General features: G+C 35.3%; 1 protein-coding gene and 1 long non-coding RNA gene across 2 annotated transcripts in view; both read right to left on the bottom strand.

Annotated features, from left to right (window-relative positions):
* Nucleotides 1-38: 38 nt before the first annotated feature.
* Nucleotides 39-2,673, bottom strand: LOC109054149. The gene is made up of 3 exons (XR_002011821.2): nt 2,550-2,673; nt 2,149-2,249; nt 39-1,135 (listed from the first exon to the last, which is right to left on the bottom strand). It is a non-coding gene; the product is annotated as an uncharacterized LOC109054149 (long non-coding RNA).
* A 5,269-nt stretch (nt 2,674-7,942) lies between these two features.
* p3h2 (prolyl 3-hydroxylase 2) overlaps nt 7,943-21,361 on the bottom strand; it is a 52,936-nt gene continuing 39,517 nt past the window's right edge. Inside the window, exons 4-15 of the mRNA XM_042749393.1 lie at nt 20,186-20,317; nt 19,328-19,455; nt 17,085-17,174; nt 16,459-16,499; nt 16,294-16,385; nt 15,710-15,837; nt 15,463-15,558; nt 14,815-14,965; nt 14,196-14,313; nt 13,949-14,024; nt 13,725-13,865; nt 7,943-9,128 (exon numbers count right to left, since the gene is read on the bottom strand). Coding sequence (XP_042605327.1) covers nt 9,036-9,128; nt 13,725-13,865; nt 13,949-14,024; nt 14,196-14,313; nt 14,815-14,965; nt 15,463-15,558; nt 15,710-15,837; nt 16,294-16,385; nt 16,459-16,499; nt 17,085-17,174; nt 19,328-19,455; nt 20,186-20,317 — 1,286 coding nt within the window. The 3' untranslated portion in view covers nt 7,943-9,035. The remainder of the gene's footprint in view (nt 9,129-13,724; nt 13,866-13,948; nt 14,025-14,195; nt 14,314-14,814; nt 14,966-15,462; nt 15,559-15,709; nt 15,838-16,293; nt 16,386-16,458; nt 16,500-17,084; nt 17,175-19,327; nt 19,456-20,185; nt 20,318-21,361) is intronic.

Below are 21,361 nucleotides of genomic sequence, written 5' to 3'. Positions count from 1 at the left end.
TCTCCTGTGGGCTGATTTAGCGGAGTCCTCTATGAGGAAAAACAAAAACAATGGTGAATGTTGTTATGGATGAATTTCAATAAAGGATTCTAAACTTCTGCGATTAAAATTTCTGTTTACGCTGGAAAATGGAAGAAAAGAAAACTTTGTCAAATATTTGGATACAGCTCTTTATTTCCCTACAAGTAGGTGATCTGATTAAAAGCCAGAATGCAACATTTGTTGTGAAGTAGTTTTCATGTAGTAGTTTATATTTATAGAAGCTATTTGTAATCAATAAGGTGATGCAGTGCTGTATAATGCGATGTGACAGTCTGAAACCACTGATGTTTTTCACATTACAAATTATTTTATCAGAAAAACTTTTCAGAAAAACAGAAAAAATTTCAGAATATCTTCAGAATAAATTTGGTTTGTCTTTTTATTGACAGCAGCACTTAAACTGCATGAACTTTACAAGTTCATGTAACACCTGATGATCGTGTTCTCCATCATGATTAGAGAATCATACAAAGAGCATCTGATTAGCTGGAGAGTTCATGTGATTTATGTATTTGTTTAGTAATGCAGAAGTAGTTCAGAAACTTAAATATATTTTTTTCTATGTTTTTTTTAAATACAAAAATCCTTTAACTTTCAGGTTTAAATACAGTTTAGATTCCCAGGTGTTTAGTGTGGTCTCAGACTTTGGGACCTCAATATATTATATGTAGGTGTTTGTAGAATACATGATATACATTTTTCTATAACAAATGTTATTGTATACCATACACTGCAATGTCCCTCTACTTACCGACTATAACTTTTATCCCATTACTGCAATTTTGTATGAGAACTGGGATGTCTTGTGTAACCAGGCAGAAGTACCATCCACTCTCATTGGCTTTGATAAAAGTAATTTTGAGTGTTGACCAATCTTCATTTTCCTCTTTTAAAAAACGCTGTTCTTCAGGTATCTTGTTAGCTGATCTACAGTCTGAAATATTTGTCTGGCTATAGTGCCAGCTCACTTTGTAGTTTCCACTCTGATAAGTGCACTTCATTGTGACTGAGGCTCCTTCACAAACTTTAATGTGCTTTGGTTCCAGATGGACGTTCGTTTCTTTCTCTTCAAGGGCAATACTGAAAGCTCCTGCTACGTATGTCAGGAAAAGAAAATAAAGATCATTTATTGTCTTGCTAAGTACAAACAATAGATATATGATATGAAAACTGAGCTTGTGAAAAGCAAGAAGTTTTTAACATTACTTGATACTAGTTGGCAGATTTAAACTCAAAATATATAAACACAAAATAAGTAATAACTTTAATTACTCAATCCACACCTCAAACAAGCTACTCTGGATCCATCAAACATTGACTTTATTTGTCCTTTTCACATAGTTTGTCCATAGCTACTAATACGACTTGTCCATAACTATGTAACTACTAATTATTTAAATACAAATTATTCAACAAACAATTTTAGCAGAAGATATTATAATCTGGACCAGGGCTAATTGTCTTTTTTAGTCCAGTGAATATTTCAAAGGGTATGTTTATTTTTGAAAGTCAGTTTCTTTTTCAAATATCATAAAGCCTTGAATATATGCAGTTTATCAAAAATGCAATTTATTGTCCAGGAAATAACATACAGGTAATTACATTTTTCTTGAAATAGTGGGGCATGTTGTCACAATGGGAATTTACCATTTAATGACACTTTATAAGCTATTTAACAGCTTCTCGGCAAAATTTAAAGAGTAAAACTGTTGTGAAGCACAAAACGATTCATGATACAGCAAAAAAATGTGAAGACCATTGTTATGGCCCACAAATATTGTAATTAATGAATTGCATAAATGTATAACATGTAAAAAAACTGAATTGACAAAATTATGCTAAATTAAAAGTTTTTTTAACTAGATGCCTGAAACTAATATACAATACCACTGCTAAGTGAAACACACATTTGTGTAATCAGACTTAGAATTAAAATCAAATATCTGCTGAGAAAAAGCCTTTGTGACAACTAGACAAGGGTATACTTTGACCATGAAGTGTCAAAAACTGTCCTTCCCGAAATTTTGACCAATTCTTTGTGGTAGATTAAATCCAAACATTGTTCTTTACAAACCAGGCTTTTAAAACAGCATGAATTTCACTTACCTGTGTGTAAAAGAACAAGGATAATACTGCACAGTCGATCCATGCCTAAGTTGGGCACAGAGTGGGTCTTGAATAATAAACCCCCCTCAGAGCAAAACTGTCTAAACAAGAAGAAAAAACTCATTTAAATGATTGATCCAACTTCAGTGAAAACAACACCTGGTGTTTTTAAATGAGGACACGTGAATCTTCCTCGCTCGCTTAAAGCTCTTGAAGTCAGGCAGAGATATCTAGACGGGTTCCTGTGTGGTCACGCATGAAGTCTTAAGTCTATTAGATATTATTCAAGCAAACAATGATTTCCACAAATGGAAATCTATAACAAACAATGCATTATATAACATAAAAGAACTGCGGCTGGAAAAGTAATGGTTTTAAAATGATGTAAACAGTCCGCTTACCGCTCTTAAAGTGGGTGAAAATGTGAGAGCTGCTTTGAAGTAATGCTCACAAGTTTACAGGCGTGAAAGCAGGTCAGCGGCACGTACATGATATGAAAATCAGCACCACAAAAAACCTCGCCTGACATCAGACGTATCAGGAAAACACCAGAGACACTTTCTGTTCACACGCAGAAACAGCACTGCTCAAAAATAAAATGTATTTCAACACTTTAGGACCACAAAGTCACAGTTGTATTTCATTGAAATATTTCATAACACTAGATAGATAGCAACTTAGCATCTGCACAAGCTTTTGTCCAAATTATTTACATTTATGCATTTAGCAGACGCTTTTATCCAAAGTGACTTACAGTGCATTCAGGCTTACATTTTTTACCTAACGTGTTCCCTGGGAATTGAACCCACAACCTTTTGCACTGCTAACACAATGCTCTACCACTGAGCCACAGGAACAGTTGAACTTTTCTGGACCATTTGTGCAATGACTTTTAATAAATAAGTCAGTTCTGTGTACTTTGAAACCTAACAAACCTATTTTGTGGAAATATTTCACTTCAAATGTGTTTGTCCTATACTTATAGTCCAACTAAATATTTAATCTTGATATATCTTATCTAATATTTATGACTTGAATATTTTCTATTTAATGCAAGACATTTGAAGATTGAAGGTTTTTTTGGGGGGGGGGGGGGTTTCGGGGGGGGTGTTTTGACATCTCATACGTGACTTGCTGGGAACTGTGATGTAGGTTGGATGTGGTTTCAATATTAAACCTAAAGGCAAGCCTAAACCACTGTTTAAAAAGTCGAGCTACACATCACACTGAAACAGAAAATGTAAAACTGGCATTTTTTCTTGACAGATCATACATTTTGTATGTGTTTGTATTGCATAATCTGTGTATATATATATCACAAAGAATGCAAGGGTGAGTGTATCTCAGTCTTTAATAAAAAAAATAACATTTGCAAACATTATGCATTACATAAAGTAAAAGCTGATTTAAATGTTAATGTAAATAATAGTGAAACAAGTGGTCATCGTCCTTGTGCAAATTCAGCAAGAACTGAGGCAAGTGTGCAAAGTACAGAGATATGTAACACAAGGACTAAGATTTTATATGCACATAATAATAATAATAATAGCAATAAAATTCTCTGTCAAACTGTCGAAAAGCAAAATAAACCATGAAATATCATACAGACAGAGTAAACTGATCATTAAATATGTGTTGACATTTGTGAGCCCTGTGCTTTCATCACCATTGGCTGATGGACTATATATTGTCTTTTGCTTTTATGCAGGCTGTGATCCTACATGTGTTTGTTACCAGAACTTACTCCCATTACTGCAATGTTGTATGAGAACTGGGATATCTTGTGTGACCAGGCAGAAGTACCATCCACTCTCATTGGCTTTGATAAAAGTAATGTTGAGTGTTGACCAATCTTCTTTTTTCTTTTTTAAAAAACGCTGTTCTTCAGGTATCTTGTAAGCTGATCTACAGTCTAAAATAGGTGTCTGGCTATAGTGCCAGCTCAATATGTAGTTTTCATTCGGCTGAAAAGTGCAGTTTATTGTGACTGAGTCTCCTTCACAAACTTCAGCATACTTTGGTTCCAGATGGACGTTCATTTGTTTTTCTTGAAGAGTGTTACTGATCAAAGCTTCTGTTGTTGTCATGAAAAGAATAGATATATTGTGATCTGCTGCTAAATACAAACAGGAAGTATATTGGAATATTAATGATCTTCAGCTTCTTGTGAACATGATGGTTTCATGTTTTTAACGTTAGTTGATACTAGTTGGATAAGAACTTTAACAAAATATCTCTGCGTATATAAATAGGCTTTTAAAATAGCATGAATCTCACCTCTGATGAGAAGAAGAAAGATTGTACAGCAGAATCGATCCATGTGTACGTCGGTAGATGTATTCAGAATAATAAATCTCCCTGAGACTAAATAAAACAATAGTCAAACAAGAAGACAAAGATGAAGTTACTGTAAATGAGTAATTCAACTTTATCAAAACTGCTCCAAACAAAAACAGCACCTGGAGTCTTCAAATGAGAAAACTTGAATCGTTCTCGTTCACTCGTGATGGTTAAAGATTTTGAAGTCTAGATGGGTTCCTGTGTGGTCATGAACATATATGTAAGTGTTACTTTAATAGTTTCCCATGCCTTCTTCCTGTAGAAGAGATCTACTAGAAACCATATTTTCAAACTGAGAGTGCACGTCCATTTATAACTTGAATGTGCAAGACTTCCAATTTCATCCACTACTTTTTGTATTGCATAATCTGTATCACAAAGAATGCAGGGACAAGTATATCTCAATCTTTTTTATTGCAAACATTGTAAATTACAGACAGTAAAATAAATGTTTAATGCAAATGTAATTAAATGTAACTGTTAATTGTAAATATCCGTGAGAAAAAAGTGTCCATCATCCTTGTTCAAATTCAGCAAGAGATGAGGCTAGTTTCTATTTTCATATTTCTGCTTTCGGCAGGAAGATACATAACACGAGAACTTGAGGTTTTATATGCACGCAACACAACAACAATAATAATGAAATTCCATGCTTTCTCTCCCGTTGGCTAATGGACTATAACTTGTCTTTTGTGTTTATGCAGGCTGTGATTCTACATGTGTTGGTTACCTGAACTTGTGTTCCATTACTGCATCTTTGTTCAAGAACAGGAATCTCTCTCGTAACCAGGCAGAAGTACCATCCACTGTCATTGGTCTTGATGGAATTAGTGTTGAGTGTTGACCAATATTAATTTTTCTCTTTTAAAAAATGCTGTTCTTCAGGTATCTTGGAAGCTGAACTACAGTCTAAAATAGGTGTCTGGCTATAGTGCCAGCTCACTTTGTACTTTCCACTCGACTGAAAAGTGCAGTTTATAATGACTGAGTCTCCTTCACAAACTTCAGCATACTTTGGTTCCTAATGGACAATCAGTTCTTCCTCTTCATGTGCACTGATTAAACCTCCTGCTGTGGTTAGTAAAAGAAAATCATTTGTTGTCTGTTGCTTAACTAAAAAAAAAAAACAAGTATATTGGAATACTGTTAATCTTGAGCTTGTTGTGAACATGATGGTTTATTTTAGTGCGAGGAGGTATACCAGTTTATCTGGTATATCAGTTTTTTGTGTGTGATATGTATTTCATAGTCATGTATGTATATATATATATATATATTCAGTGTCTACTGATAAAAAATTATGATTGATTTTGCTGCGTCTTTTTTCAAAATTTGCGGTGATATTTGCAACATTTCTTATTGTTTTGCAGTGAAAATATACCACAGAAAACATTCTTCTAACACTGTTATTACTTTTCTGACTTTGAGAACCACCGTAGGTCTCCAGAATACCATTTGAGGAAAACCAGCAACAGTGCCATTAAGTTACATTTATTAGAATGCAAGTAAAACTGCTTCTGAGACGTTTATCAGAGCACACAGCAGATGTTTCCCAGATCTTTAGCAGACGTCTTACAAATGTAATAAATATATTACATCTGATAAAATGTACATTTATTACTGTCATTCATAAAGTCTAAATATAATTTAATGAATACAAAAAATAGATATATTTGGGCTTGGAAATGGCCTATAAGTACTTCTCTGCAGCCATCTACTAGTGGTCATTTAATATATTTTTTATTTTTTAAATAACTGTTTACTTTCCTATATTATGAAACTTTTAGTTTTATAAATGAGGGAAACCTATGAAGGATGAACGAATATCATCACATTAAAAATAACTTTCAAATTCAGTATTACTTAAAGCTTTAAATGGTGGGAAAAGTTGTGTGAAGCATTTAAAATCACTTGAAAACATTAGACCAATTCTGCCACAAGTTGTTCCTGTAGTTTTACTGTTAAATCAATGGTGAATGGTGGTGAAGATTTGTGTTTACTGAACAATGTTTTTCCTGGTTTCCACATCAGTGGTGTTTGTTCTGGTATCTGTAGCTTTAACAGAATTCTGCGCTGAATTTGAATGCTTCTCACAAGATTTAACAGAGATGTTGATTCTGTGGCGAATTCGACTGCTTTCTTCACTATATCTCCCAGCGCTGTGTATATCAGTTTCACATGATCGAGATAAGCCTGTGGCTCCGGCTCGAGCAGATAAACAGTCTGCGCTGCGTAGCCCAAACTACAGTAGCGCGGATTTGTTCCGCTTTCGGTTCATTTATATCATGTAGCTCTTGTAAATTGGTAATGAAGAGAACGCAAGGCTGTTCATTCCATTTTTGGAACTGAGAAACAACCTTTCTTTGACTGAATGCGCACTGGGATGATGTCACGGGACGCGTCTAAGACCAAATTCTGCGGAAAATTTACGACAATTACGAAATCGCAAAATCCTGGAGTGACTGCATAGTGGAAAGAATTATTTTGTGTCTGTACGAAAAACAAAAAGGGAGCTATTTAGTGTGTATTGAGAGAGGGCCTCTATTAATTGCATATGCCTCCGTTCGTACTTATGGTTATAAATTATAACACAAAAATTAATACCTCACACAACTGACTCTCTTTAACATGGCAAATATCATGTGTCCTTCTACTTAGTACTTACCGACCAGAACTTGTGTTCCATTACTGCATTTTTCTTCAAGAACAGGAATATATCTTGTAACCTTGCAGAAGTACCATCCACTGTCATTGGTCTTGATTAAATAAATGTTTAATTTTGCCCAATTATCATTACGTTCTGTATAAAAAAGCTGTTCTTTAGGTATCCCGTCAGAGCCACAGCCTAAATCAGGTGTCTTGCTATAGTACCATATCACTGATAAATACTTTTCGTCTGGCTGAAAAAACAGCTGATTGTGACTGACTATAATGTACTTTGGTTCCAAATGGACGTGCAGTTCTTTCAATCCATGAGTGTTACTGATCAAAGCACCTGTTGTGGTCAGGAAAATAAACATTTTATGATCTGCTGCTAAACACAAACAGGAAGTATATTTTATGATATGCAATGAATAAGGTAGAGTATTTATATTCTTGTATTTAAATTGGTAATTAGACTTTTGTAAATATGTTTGTTTGTTGTTTTTTATGTTTTTTTATTGATGGTTACAGCTTTTGAAGTCTAGATGGGTTCCTGTGTGGTCATGCACATATATGTTAGTGTTAAATTAGAAGTTTCTGATGCCTTCTTCCTGTAGAAGAGTCTGTTAAACTGTTCAAACTATAATGTCCACCTTTTGCACACAGCATTTGTAACTTGAATGTGCTTGAAGTATCTGGATTTATCTACTTCCAGTTATTCTAGATGTACAACAGTCTGTTATGCTGATTGATATCACAAACTTAATGTATACAAAAGTTCTGAGCAAGTGAAGGACACAAATATGTATAATTAAGTATAATAAAGTCTTTAATTTAAAACACATATTGCAAACATCATTGTGCATTACATACAGTAAAAGCAGACTTAAATACTCATGTAATTAAATATCAGTGAGAAAAAGTGGCCATCGTCCTTGTTCAAATTCGACAAGAGCTGAGGCAAGTGTGCAAAGCACATTTCAACTACGCACAGAGAGATATGTTACACGAGTCAGTGAATTTGAAAGGAAAGGAAAATTATTATGACACATTTAAGTTCAAGTTCCTTGAAACAGGAACAAATAGCATCTTTTATTAAAAAGGTTCCTAATATCAAATGCTGATGCTTGCTATTATAGCCGTCTACGATCAAACTAGAGCATAGCTTGAGTCAGTTCATTTTTAAACAGTATAAATGAACTCATCTGAAAGCACTGTGATGTCACAATGTGAAGGAAGCTACACTCCACCATTAAAATAACTGACAGCTACTGTATGTTAATATCACGGAAGAATATACAGTAAGTATATAACTGTGCAAATCCTTATTTTTCATAGTCTGTTTCGTTAGGTAGCTTGGATTATGTCTAGTTAAATCAACTTGAATATAAAATACATCTAAAAAAGCTACAGTATGTATATATGTTGTTGTACAGTGTCAGTTCAATCTTTGGTGGCATTTCATTCAATAAAAATAAAGTCAAACCATACTTTCCTTGATAGAGATTGAAATGATGTTCCCCGTTTCTTTTAAAGTCAACATAAAAAGATACTGAGAACCCATTTTACTTCCGTAATTAGATGTAAACAGGATATTTCAACTGAAAAAGGATCATTAAAACTCAGTTTTATACCAGAATCGATATACCATGGAATAATTTTGAGTCGATTTTGATTTCATGTTGACTTTAAAGGTATGAAACCGAATAATTGTGAACTGAGATTTTATATGCACACATAGGCCTAATAATAACAACAACAATAATAATAATAATAATAATAATAAAATTCTCACAAACAGTCAGAAACAAAATATGACACAGTAAAAAAATAAAATCATTCTGATCATTCAATAAATAAGTAATGATGTGAACCCTGTGCTTTGTCTCCCATTGGTTGATGGACTATAACTCATCTTTTGGGTTTATATGCAGGCCTTGGTCCCACATGTGCTGACTATCAAGGGCTTGAATCACCTCATCAGCTTGAAGCCTCTCCTGCAATTGGATTTAAAACACATTATATCTCATATTTTATCACATCACCAGAGGTGTAAAGTATTTGAGTAAATGCATTTCATTACTGTACTTGAGTATCTTAAAGATATTAGCAACTTTTACTTTTTTCAACGAGTATCTGTACTCTTTACTCCACTACATTTGTAATGAGTGTTTGCAGTTTATATATTACATTTTGAGTGGTACCTAGTAGGGCTGTCAAAATGGCTGAAAGGCTAACTCAAATTTTGTACTTGCATATTATCAATATTCAAATCATATTCGAATTTAAAAGGTATAATTTCAGTTGGGGGGAACAAAGCTTTTGGCTTCTTTACTGAGGCCACAAGAGGGCACATTGAGCAAAATATTACTATAGCACGTTTTTTAAAAGCAATAAAATAACACGACTATCTTTGAAAAAAGCGCATAATATTTAAAATAACGTTTATTAACCATATATAATAAATTAACTTGCTTAAGCAATTAGAAACAAATCAGCATCATGTATGTAGCCTATGTAATAGTTTAATACAAAGGACCGAAAACCAATCACAAAAGGGCCTTTCACACTGCAGGAACCTTTTCATAGTACCAGAACTTTTGGGCGTTTTCGCACCGCCAGAACTGGGTGCGATATGCATTTTGTTTCAGTTTTGACGTAAACAACATCTTCTCCGCATTGATGTTCTCTTTTTCCGCAGTATTTTGAATCAACAACATAGCACATAAACTGGATAGGCTAAAAAAAAAAAAAAAAAAAACTTAAACTGCAACGACACTTACATCGTCATTGCATCTTGTGTGCCACTGATAAGGCTGCCTGACACTCACCTAAAATTCAAAATCAACGTTTTTGCATCCAGATATGGATTTTTATATTAAATTCGATGAATATTCAAAATTCACATTTTTTTTTTGACAGCCCTAGCACCTGACTTTTTCTTCAGCAGTTTATTTCTGCTACAAAAGAAGTGATATCGCCAACTACAGGGCACTGACGGTACTACATTTTAATAAAGAAAAAAATGAAACTGAAAAAAAAAAAAAAAACACTGGCCAATATAGTGTTGGAGGTTGGATATTTTGCACCTATATGTATGGCCTGGTGGTCGATCTTCACTGTTTTCACATTCCATTAGCGAAACCAACTGTGAAGGCTCCATTAGCATAGCAGTAGTACAGCTGTGCATCATATATTCAACCCACACAACATAATGGGAGACATAACAGATTCAAAAGAGGACAAATAGTTGGTGTGTGTCTTGCTGGTGCATCTGTAACCAGGACAGCATGTTTTTGTGGTGAATTGAGAACCACAGTTTCCAGGGTAATGTTGGCATACTACCACAAAGGATAAACCACATCCTACAGGAGTAACCATCAATGTAAGAGGAAGCAGTCTGAAAGGGATGTGACCTAGATTATATCCAAAAAACAAAACCACAGCTCCCCAACTCACTACAGAATTAAATGTGCACCTCGACTCATCAGGAGCTCCACAGAATCAACATTCATGGTCGGGCTGCTGTAGCCAAACATTTGGTCGCTTGTGCCAAAGGCAAAAGTCAGTTTCAGTGGTCCCGGTGCAAATCTTGGGCTATGGATAATGTGGAACCTATTGTTCTCTAATGAGCCCACTTTCACTGTCTTTCTCACATCCGTGGGAGTTATGATGTGGAGAAGCCCCAAAGAGGCTTACCACCTGGACTGTTGCATGGTTGGTTTTGGCTGCAATATTGTTGCACACCCTAGGCCCACTACTGGTGCTAGACAGGCTACATTACCAAACCATATCTGGAGTGTACTAGGGGTGTAACGGTACACAAACATGACAGTTCAGTATGTGCCTTGGTTTTGACGTCAGCCTCAGCTGCCTCAGCCTCTGCTCTAAACTAGGGAGTCCTGTTACATTACTATATAAGATTACAATTAAAGGGTTAGTTTGCTATGGTGCTGGGGTGACGCGAAGGAGACAAATTGTTGAATAAAGTTGTTGTTTTTATTTTCTTTGTGCACAAATACTATTCTCGTAGCTTCGTAAAATTACAGTTGAACCCCTGATGTCACATGGATTATTTTACCGATGTCCTTGCTACGTTTCTGGACCTTGATCGTGTTAATTACATTGCTGTCTAAGGGAGGGTCAGAGAGCTCTCGGAATTCATTAAAAATATCTTAATTTGTGTTCCGAAAATGAACGGAGGTCTTACATGTTTACGACACGAGGGTGAGTAATTAATGACAGAAATTTAATTTTTTTGGATGAACTATCCCTTTAACAACAGAGCCCAAACTTAAATTTAGTTACTATTTATTTTTAAATATAATAATCAACACTCAACTTAAATTGTATGCAAACGTGTAAATTATACATAAAGCAGTTTTTAAATTAACTTCTAAATTATAAAATTTCTATTTGTTGTTGAAATATAATCATTTACACAGTGACTGTCATAACTTGTTTCATAACAGATTAATTTATTAAATGTACATTAGGCCCGAATAATTAAGACATCACAAACAGGTAAAGTCAAATATAATGAGTAATAGTCTAATATTTTGTGAAATGCTCTCCTCTAGACTTAATTTCTCTAGCGAACTCATGAGCTGAGGACACTGATGACATGCCTGAGGTAAATGAAATGCTATGTGACAATCTGTTTACAAGTTGTTTTATTTCATTATCTTTCCATGGTTGAAACAGTAACTGAGCAATTACATGAGGCATGCCGCATGAGACGTTCATTCATGTTTATTTTGCGTTAAAACTAGTAGCAAAGACCGCGCTGCCATTTGAACTGAAGCATTTATACAGCGATCTGTCACACACAGGGTTGGGTATCGAAAAACCGGTTGGGTTTTTTATAGAAATGTGTTTTCTTTTTAGAGCGTCATTTCGATTCTGTTTAGTGATTACTGCGTTCACATTTTAATGTGATTTAAAACGATTTAATTGCAGGAATGGAAAGAACTTGCGCCCTGTTTGCGCTGAGTTCTAATTTTAATGTGTTTTAATAAACACAGGCATTTTTGTCTTAAGTGAACGTGAACAGATGAGAAAGAAAACGCATGTACAGTATTTTTAACCCTAACCCTAACCCAATCTGAAAAAAGGTTAAAAGTTTTCAAATTAAACATTTTAAATTATTACTATTAAAAACTTTTATTTCGGAAGCAAACCAAATCCCTGTCTTCAAAATTTGAGGGGGTATGTGTCACAGAAAAAAAAAATATCTGTGTGAATGCTTGGTTCTGTAGAAGTGCAGAACATCTTACTTCCTCCGTATAACCTGACCACAACTGGGAACCACTGATGTTTTTTTTTTTTAAGTTTTAGATATCAGGGGCCCTATTTTAACGATCTAAACGCAAAGTGTAAAGCGCACAGCGCAGGTGCACTCAGGGCGTCCAAATCCACTTTTGCTATTTTAATGACGGAAAAACGGTTGGCGCGCCCGGGTGCATGGCCTAAACGGGTTGTCCCTATTCTCTTAATGAGTAATGGCCGTTTTTTGGGCATAACGTGCAATAAACCAATCAGAGTCTCATCTTCCATCCCCTTTAAGAGCCAGTTGCGCTCGTGCCATGACGGATTTGCTATTTACACGGCAGAAACGGAGCTGCTCGTGCGCGAGCAAATAGATAGCCTAATTCTGATACATGCGATGACTATCCATTATGACATGTAGGCATTTTTATATTTAATTAGCCTGTTTGTGTGCTGCTGTGCGTCCCTGTGTTTAATAAGCAGCATGTACACGCGTTGTGGACCCGCCTATACTAACGCGCTCTTTAAATAACAAAGAAAAACATTGCGCCAGACTGTAGACCAGGTTTGAGTTGGTCTAGTGCGCAGTCTATTTTCAGCTCCTTAATATAGCAATGTGCCTGAACACACCTCTTTTTTAGACCAGCATGCCCATGGGCGCACAAATGGGCGCAAATGCATTTGCTAATTAAATGACGTGGCGCTGGATGGGAAAATGCGAACGGCGCCGGACTGAAACTAGCAAACACACTTTGCGCTGCGCCTTGCGTCACATTGCGCCGGGTGTATGATAGGGCCCCACAAGTCCAAGTACTGTATTTTTAAATGGTCTTTTTTGACTAAGTAGAAGGTTTTGTGCTGTTATAGAAGTTTTGATAATACAATATATATAAATAAAAATTATGATATGACCCCTATAACAGTGTGCAAGTCATGCCAGGTACAGCACAGATATTCATTCATTTAAAGTGGTCAGGGTTCACTGAGATGTGTGTAGAAATACTCCAGGTCAAAGGCCTTAGAAACATGTGCGCTTAGTGTATATAAGAAAGATGGGCATCATTTTAGTGTATTGTGAGAACAGGAAGTGGTTTGGTGGTTTGAAACTTCACTGGTGGGTATAACACTTCTGTACAGGTGGCCATATGTGGCTCAGAACTTGTGCTTAATGTACAATGGAAAATTCCACTTCCTCTTAAATTACATTTTCCTACTAGACAGAATTTTAGTGACATAAATACAAACATGCCAACATGTTAATATGTTACTAAAACCTAAACAAAGACTGAATGTGCTCTTTATGACAGACAAACACGATTCCTCACCAGCTCCCTGTAGAGGGGGTCTAAAGTGAACCAGAGCGCCACAGCACACCGCTGCCCCCTAGTGACCGCTCGCACACCGTGTGGATTCTCACCACCGGATGAGAACCCCACCATCCGCCCGCATCTGGGCTTCACTGAGGCCTGTGACAGGAAAACAGAGCACTTAAATGCCAAACTCTACCTGAGATGACAGATGAGCAAAAAGCACAGTAATTTTTCCTTACGGTGACAGTCTTGGCATCCATTTCTGTAAAGATGAATTCTCCGCCATCAAAATCCCCATTCAGATACAGCAGGGCACTGAATGACCGGAAAAAAAAGAGAGACAAAATATCATTAATATGAACTGCTTTGTGTAAAACTTTTTAAATGACTAACAATGATGCCTAAGCAGGCTCACATTTAGTTTAAAGTACAGCTATTTTGAGTACTGAAGAGGGTTTTAAAGCAGTTTGAACACTTTATTCTTACCTGTAGTCTCGGTAGGTGTAAGCAGGCGGCTCTTTCCAGCACTCATTCGCTTCTGGGTCCAGAAGACAGTTGTCAGCATGTATTGGGTGACTGAGGTCATTTCTGTGGTCCTGCTGACCTGATAAAATATATAAATAAAACATTATTAAAAAAGATGGAAAAAGAAACATATATGATGTAATATTATAAATATATTGATTATTTAAACATTAATATTTAATAATTAACTTAATATTTATATATCATAAATAATACATACTGTATTATATATTATAAAATTATATAATACATACTATATTATATATTATAAAATTATATATATATAATGATTTATATATATATATATATATATATATGTGTTTATGTTTAACAATATATATTATGTAGAAATATGACAAATATATAACAAATTTGAAGTGGATCAGAAAAGTTAATCAAAGTCATCAAAGACTTTGTTTTAGAACAACTTTGATGAAAGGTTTTGATCCACTTCTAATGTTGACTAATAGAGCAAGTATATATATACATCATGACGCAGCATTATGTGTAGTATATTCTGATTTAAGTAATCCAAATGTGGTTTAATCTGAGGTAGAAACTGAGAGCTGAGGTGACGTACCAGATATGGCGGTCCTACACACTAAATGTGTGTATGAGAAATGCAGAGTAGAGTTTAGCATGAAGTATGACTCAATTATCCGCCTGGCCTTCTCACTGACATCATAAAAGAGGCGGGCACTTTTTAAAGGAACTCGTCCCTCGTAGCCATACTGCAAAGATAAATAATGAATAATTATTATTATTATTATTTTTTTAGATTTATTTTTGCCCGTTTTGCTTTTACTGTGATAGGACAGTCTAGAGGAGACAGGAAGTGAAGTGGGAGAGAGAGGAGGCAGGATAGGAAAAGGTCCTCAATCCGGGATTCAAACTTGGGATGCCCACAGTGCATCAACGTTTTATGTCAGTGCACTGCACATAAGGGTATCAGCACCGACAAATAATGAATCATTAATGATATAACATTCATTACTGTTTAATTTTGGATTTTGTCCAATCAAAAAGTACATAAATCTTAAAAAAATACACAATAATAATAATAATAATAATAATTGGAAATTGTAATTATAGTTCATTTAAATTCCAAATAACAATACTGTTGAGAACTGTTTTTCATGCTGTTAGCTTAGCAAAATGCTAACACTTTATTTTAATGTTGGATTTATGTATCGCACTATTTGTATTTTGTGTCAGTCAGTGTTCTTACCTTCAGCGTTTTCAATACTGTCGCCCCTTCGAATTTCTCATTTGGTGTGTGAGGTGACATTTTCCCCTTGTAGCCGTCACCAGCTGCAGTGACAGTCTAAGGCAACATTGATATAACAACCCGATCAGTCAAAGTACTTAACTGTAAAGTTATAGCACATCTGGCAGAAAATTAAATAAAATTCTATACAACATGAACTGATTAGTTTTATACTCTGAGAATGACATAACAGAAGTTAGACTCTCACATGTGCCAGATGTTTGAGCTCAGAGCACTCGTCCTCACTGATGACATCATCAAAAAGCACCCTCTGATTTCCATTCAGGGTGTCAGAGTTTTGTACAAGTCGTACATTCTCATACAGCAATGGACCTCCTATACTCACATACACACGTACACAACCACAAAATTACATTTAATAACCAATACAAATGGTACAACATTGTAACATTGATGGAAATATAACTAAAATGTTAGGTAAAAAATGTTAGCCTGAATGCACTGTAAGTCGCTTTGGATAAAAGCGTCTGCTAAATGCATAAATGTAAAAAAAAAAAAAATGTAAAAAAAATGTAAAATGCTGAACCAGCTTATTGTTTCTACAGTATTCAGTATAACAGTTCTGCCATTTTTTGTAGCATCTCTATAATGTGGCGTGGTATGGAAAAGAGCTTCATAAAACAAATAATGACAGGATTTTCATATTTGGGCGGATTACAAATGTAGCTTTTCACCTATTTTGGTCCCTCTTGCATTTTGTTCAAGTTATGTGTATGGTTCTGTCTATTACAATATTTTAAGGTTGTTTAAAAGTCAGAAACAGTATATCACCTTCTCGCAGCTCATGTAACACAGACATTGTGACATTTCTCTTTGCTGATATTGGCACATAGTCCATCCAGCCATCGGTACCAGAAGGAATCCTAAAGAGACACATTCAACACATAAGTGCTGAACATTATTATTATGCTTTATTATATTAATGAAAACGCCTACCTGTTAGCATCTTCTCTACCGCCCGAAATGCTCCAGTAATGCTGAGGAGAAACAACAAATAGAAACGTACAGTAAAAACATTATGAAGAGATATGCCTTTATTATATTAGCCTTGTTTAATGATCCCACCACAAGGGGGCGATGTAGGCTGGTTGTGTAATCTCAAATCTTACAGGCGCACCTGTTCCCTGTCACAGCTGTTACAAGACTGAAACATTTCTGCTTGCAAAGCATTGGAATCTGATTGGATTATATTTTGAATTTGAGTTAAGTGGGGATTTGAAATACAAGTGACAGTATTGTCAGCATAAAGATGAAAAGAATAATGTGAAAGAACTAAGGGAAGATCATTGATAAAAATGGAAAAGGAGGGGAAAATTAGAGGAATCAATATTGAGCCATGTGGTACACCTCTTTCTTGAATATATAAATCAGATTGTTTCCCTTGGATAACCACACATTGTTTTGTTATGTAAATAAGAATTAAACAACAATAAAGAACAGAGAGGGAAAAAAACAATTGCATACATCTTGTCTAATAATAGGTAATGATCAAGTCGATCAAAGCCCTTCTTATAAAGGCATAGAAAGAAAGAAATGACAGACTTGAGATTTTGTGAACTTACCCCTTCAATATAGGGCACTCCAAGATTACTGCTGCCGATGAGGAGCAGGTCTAACTCCTGTTTGTGCCGCCTTAGATATTGTTCAGCTTCCTAAGGCATAAAAAATAGTGAGATTTCTGTATTTCCCAAATCAAGCTCGTTCCACAACCTGTGTGATTTCTCTTGGCTTATTCCAGGACTTTTTATTAGTGGTCTTTGGCACTCATTTAAAGCTAATTATTATAAATGGAGCAAAGTCTGCTGCTTCTAAGTGTGGTTGAGACGACATGAAATGGCAGCCTTGGTGCCCTTTTGGGGGAAGAGTTACATTGGTAGCATGTGCGGCCTCGTGTTCTTCGATTGCAAACAGCTCGCTAATTGTTTCAGGGAGCTTTGCAGTGTTTCGGTGAAACTCTTTTACACAGCTCCCTGTTTGAGAAGACTATGCTGTCAGCACAGTATCTCAGCGGTGGGTTAACAAGGTCCCAGGGGAACTAGAAATCGAGCAATCAGATGTGGCAGCAAGCCAGATCGATGGAAACACTCTGCAATGGGGTGGAAAAGAATGTACTTGGTTGTTATGAGGTAAGAACTTAAGGATCTTGCAGTGAAAGATGTATTCAAGCCCTCTGGCTCTTGACTTACCAAATCATGTGGCTTTTACAGTGCTAATAGCTTCCAGGCTTTCCAGCGAAAGACTCTTTGGGATGGTTCAAGAGTACGTGCAGTCACTACTGTACATCTCGAAATCCAAACCCACTAAACACATGATTATTCCAGTGTGTTTATGCACGCTGGAATCCTGCCAAATTCTGCACTTGGGGAACAAGTCTACTATAGGGATTTTGTATTGGATCTGGACTGGGAAGATCTGGATCTGTCAAAACGTTGTGACCTAAGAACTATCAACATTATGAACTTAAACTTGCTCATTGGGGACTGTTGCTAATATATGGTAATTTACTTTAAAGACAAGCATCCACTAAAGGAAAAAAAAATGTAAATTGGGTCTATCTCAGGAGATCTTGAGATTGAAAACAATAAACTGAGATCTTGAGAACAATAAATGTCTCTATAAACAGTTTGTCGATGGCTCGTACGTATCAAGCAAATTTGATCTATCATGACTGTAAAATGGCATCTGGTTCAATGAATTAAGAATGTCCGAGATAAAGAAAAGGAAAAATATTTATAAAAATGTACCATGTTCTTAGAAATTAACTTTTTGTATTTATACAGTTTTGGAAAACATTAAACCATGTTCAAGAATTATGTTATGATGTAACGAAAGTTAAGTTTTTTTTTTTCTTGCATGTGATGTACATCTGAGTAAAGCAGATTATTGAGATTATTGTCTTAATTAAAAAAAATGTCACGTGGTGCAACCAGGTAAAAAAAAAAATATATATATACATATATAGATATATATATATATATATATATATATATATATATATATTTAATTCAAATAAAAATCAAAAACTATATAGTCATATTAAACAGAATATGACAAAAAAAATGTAAGCCAGTTTCTACCACAGGATTAAATATATATATATATATTATTAATGTGTATATGTATATGTGTATATGTATATATATTTATATGTATTTTTTTTTTGTTTATATATATATATATATGTGTATTTGTATTTATACATATAAATATATATATTTATATTTATACGTGTGTGTGTGTGTGTGTGTATATATATATATATATATATATATATATATATATATATATATATATATACTTTTTAACTCACAATTCATACTTTATTTATTGACAAATGCAAATTTATATCACACAATTCTGAGGGAAAAAATATGAGAAATTGTGAGAAAAAAGTTGCAATTACTTTTTTCATTTTTTTGTTATTCAGTGGCAGAAACAAATTCCATGCAAAATACACAACAAAATTGCTAAAACTTTACTTAAAATTAAAATGGAAACAGAAAATGTATAATAAATCTAATTTAAAATATTAATAAAAACTATATATATATATCAGTTAAAAATAAGTCTGTGTTATATCAAGTTGCTGAACACGAACATGAATTACTCATTCATGAATATACTTTTAGGCACCACATGACATTTTACAACCTGAACTAACCTTGGCTTGCCATTAAAATGTCAAATTATCTGATATTGTAAAACACCTATTAACCTTTACACAGTCATGGGGGTCTGCAGGGCTCCTCTCTATGACTTAATTTCCTGTTTTAAGTTTTCTGCATCTTGCACTTCCATGTCTCACCTTACGAGGCTGGCCATCATGTCCCAGCACCTCCCTGTAATACTCCATATTCTCAGTCATGAACTCTTCGCCTTCGTGGAAAAACAGGTAGGTCAGCGCGCACTCCAACGCCTCTTCATTCCTCCCAGCTGAAAACATAGAGAAACGAAACAGATATTCAGTGTTGATGAAGCCACCAGGGTTCTGTTTCTTGGCTCATCTTGGGAGATTATTCATCCTCTGAGGCTGTCTGATTTTTTGGAGTCATCTTTTCCCACAGTCACGTTTATTTCTTAAACATGCTTTATTTTCCACACATGCTCGGAAACATTCGCATTCCAGGCCAGTGACCACAATGGAACAAACACCACAGGGGTGAGCGAGTGGAAACACACGGCTCTGAGACTTGCTACAGAGACCGCACTCACACACACACCTGAATGACTTGCCATTTTATGAACAATAAGCAGTAATACTAAAAAATTTCATCTCACAGCTCTTTTTCTTGAAGTGGAAGGAAAAGTTCTGTTTTGACATTTCCAAGAAGAAATTAATCAAGTCTGAAATATTTATCAGACTCTCCCTCTCCTTTAGAGCGAGTAATTTTATGATTAATGAGGTTTTGTCATTTCAAAATTAAAGGTGCTTTTAATCTGATTATAATTACCGCTGACATTTTCTTTCCAATACTGACTAATTCTACATTTTGACTGATGTAAGTCAGTTGTGTTGTAGCCAATATCTTCTATCCTGAGTCCAAGATCCAAGAAGAGAATTGGGGTCAGATACAAAATCAAACCCAGAGACTTGTGAAGTACTCCAAGACTGTGAAGGAGAGAATGTTCATTCAAGCTAGTTTTGACATGTATAGAGGTTTACCTTGGAAATAGGCAAATTGCAGGTAATCATAATGCAGTGGCAGGTAGTTTTCCACGGGTGACAGGCGACCGGGGCGCGTAGCCAAGTCTCGGACACACTCGTGCTGACAGTGAAGAACCTGTGTGTAATGATCTGGAAGACAAAGTTCAACATGATTTAGATGAGGGGTCTCAAGTTCAAATTAGCTTGATCCCAATAGTCAGTTCGTATTCTCCATCTTGAACCAGTTACCAGAAAAAGTTACAACACAAACAGATGTTTGAATTTGAACTATATGCCATCACTATTTATACACTCATACACTTATTTATCTAACACACATACTTATTCTACACTTCAAATTTGCACATAATATACCTGTACATACAAAATTGTCTATTGTAATATACCTGCACATACAACTGTCAGTTTGTATATTGTTATTCCTTATTTGTTCTATTTTTTTTATTTTTTTATTATCTGTTGTTTTGTTCTGTCGGTGTGTCATTCTGTTGCACTGCGGAAGCTTCTGTCATGAAAACAAATTCCTCGTATGTGTACACCTGGCAATAAAGCTCATTCTGATTCTGATTACATTCATAAAAACAAAGGTTCAAAAATAGGTGTTTTGCAGTGATGCTAAAGAAGAACCATTCAGTGAATTGTTCTTGAGAGAACTATCTTTTTCTTATTAGGGCCTTTCACACTAAACTAAATGTACAGTACTAAAGTACTGGAAAGATTTCACGCGAACTGTTTCCCAGTACCATTTAAAGGGTTGCATTCGCACCGAGAGTGTGTACTAGGGCGTGACGTAAGCCGGTCGACAGCGATGTCATTTGTGCGCGGCTTTCAACAATGTTAACAAAGAAGAACGTTAACAACAGGAGGATGGAGGACACTGTGATCGGAGCTGTGTTTTTTGTTGTGTCTCGCGGGTTTCCCAATAATGGACATGGAATGTCGACGTATATGTAAAGTGACTGAAAGAACGGAAAAGAGGACTAAGGATCTCCAACGACAACTGGCAGTGCTACATTTGCTACAAGTGCCTGCACTTCAGCGTCCGTATATTTATTGCTGTTTGTCATACTTGCGAAATAAGTTGACACAATGTTTACAGTATGTTACACAGCGTTTTAAATCATGGTGGTTGAGGGCGTTTTCGAAAGTGTCTGGCTAATCAATGTATGCTTA

Source organism: Cyprinus carpio, chromosome B22 (assembly GCF_018340385.1).
Source record: "Cyprinus carpio isolate SPL01 chromosome B22, ASM1834038v1, whole genome shotgun sequence".
Taxonomy (NCBI): domain Eukaryota; kingdom Metazoa; phylum Chordata; class Actinopteri; order Cypriniformes; family Cyprinidae; genus Cyprinus; species Cyprinus carpio.
The sequence above is the reverse complement of the archived record's forward strand: the minus strand, read 5'-3'. Positions and strand labels throughout refer to the sequence as shown.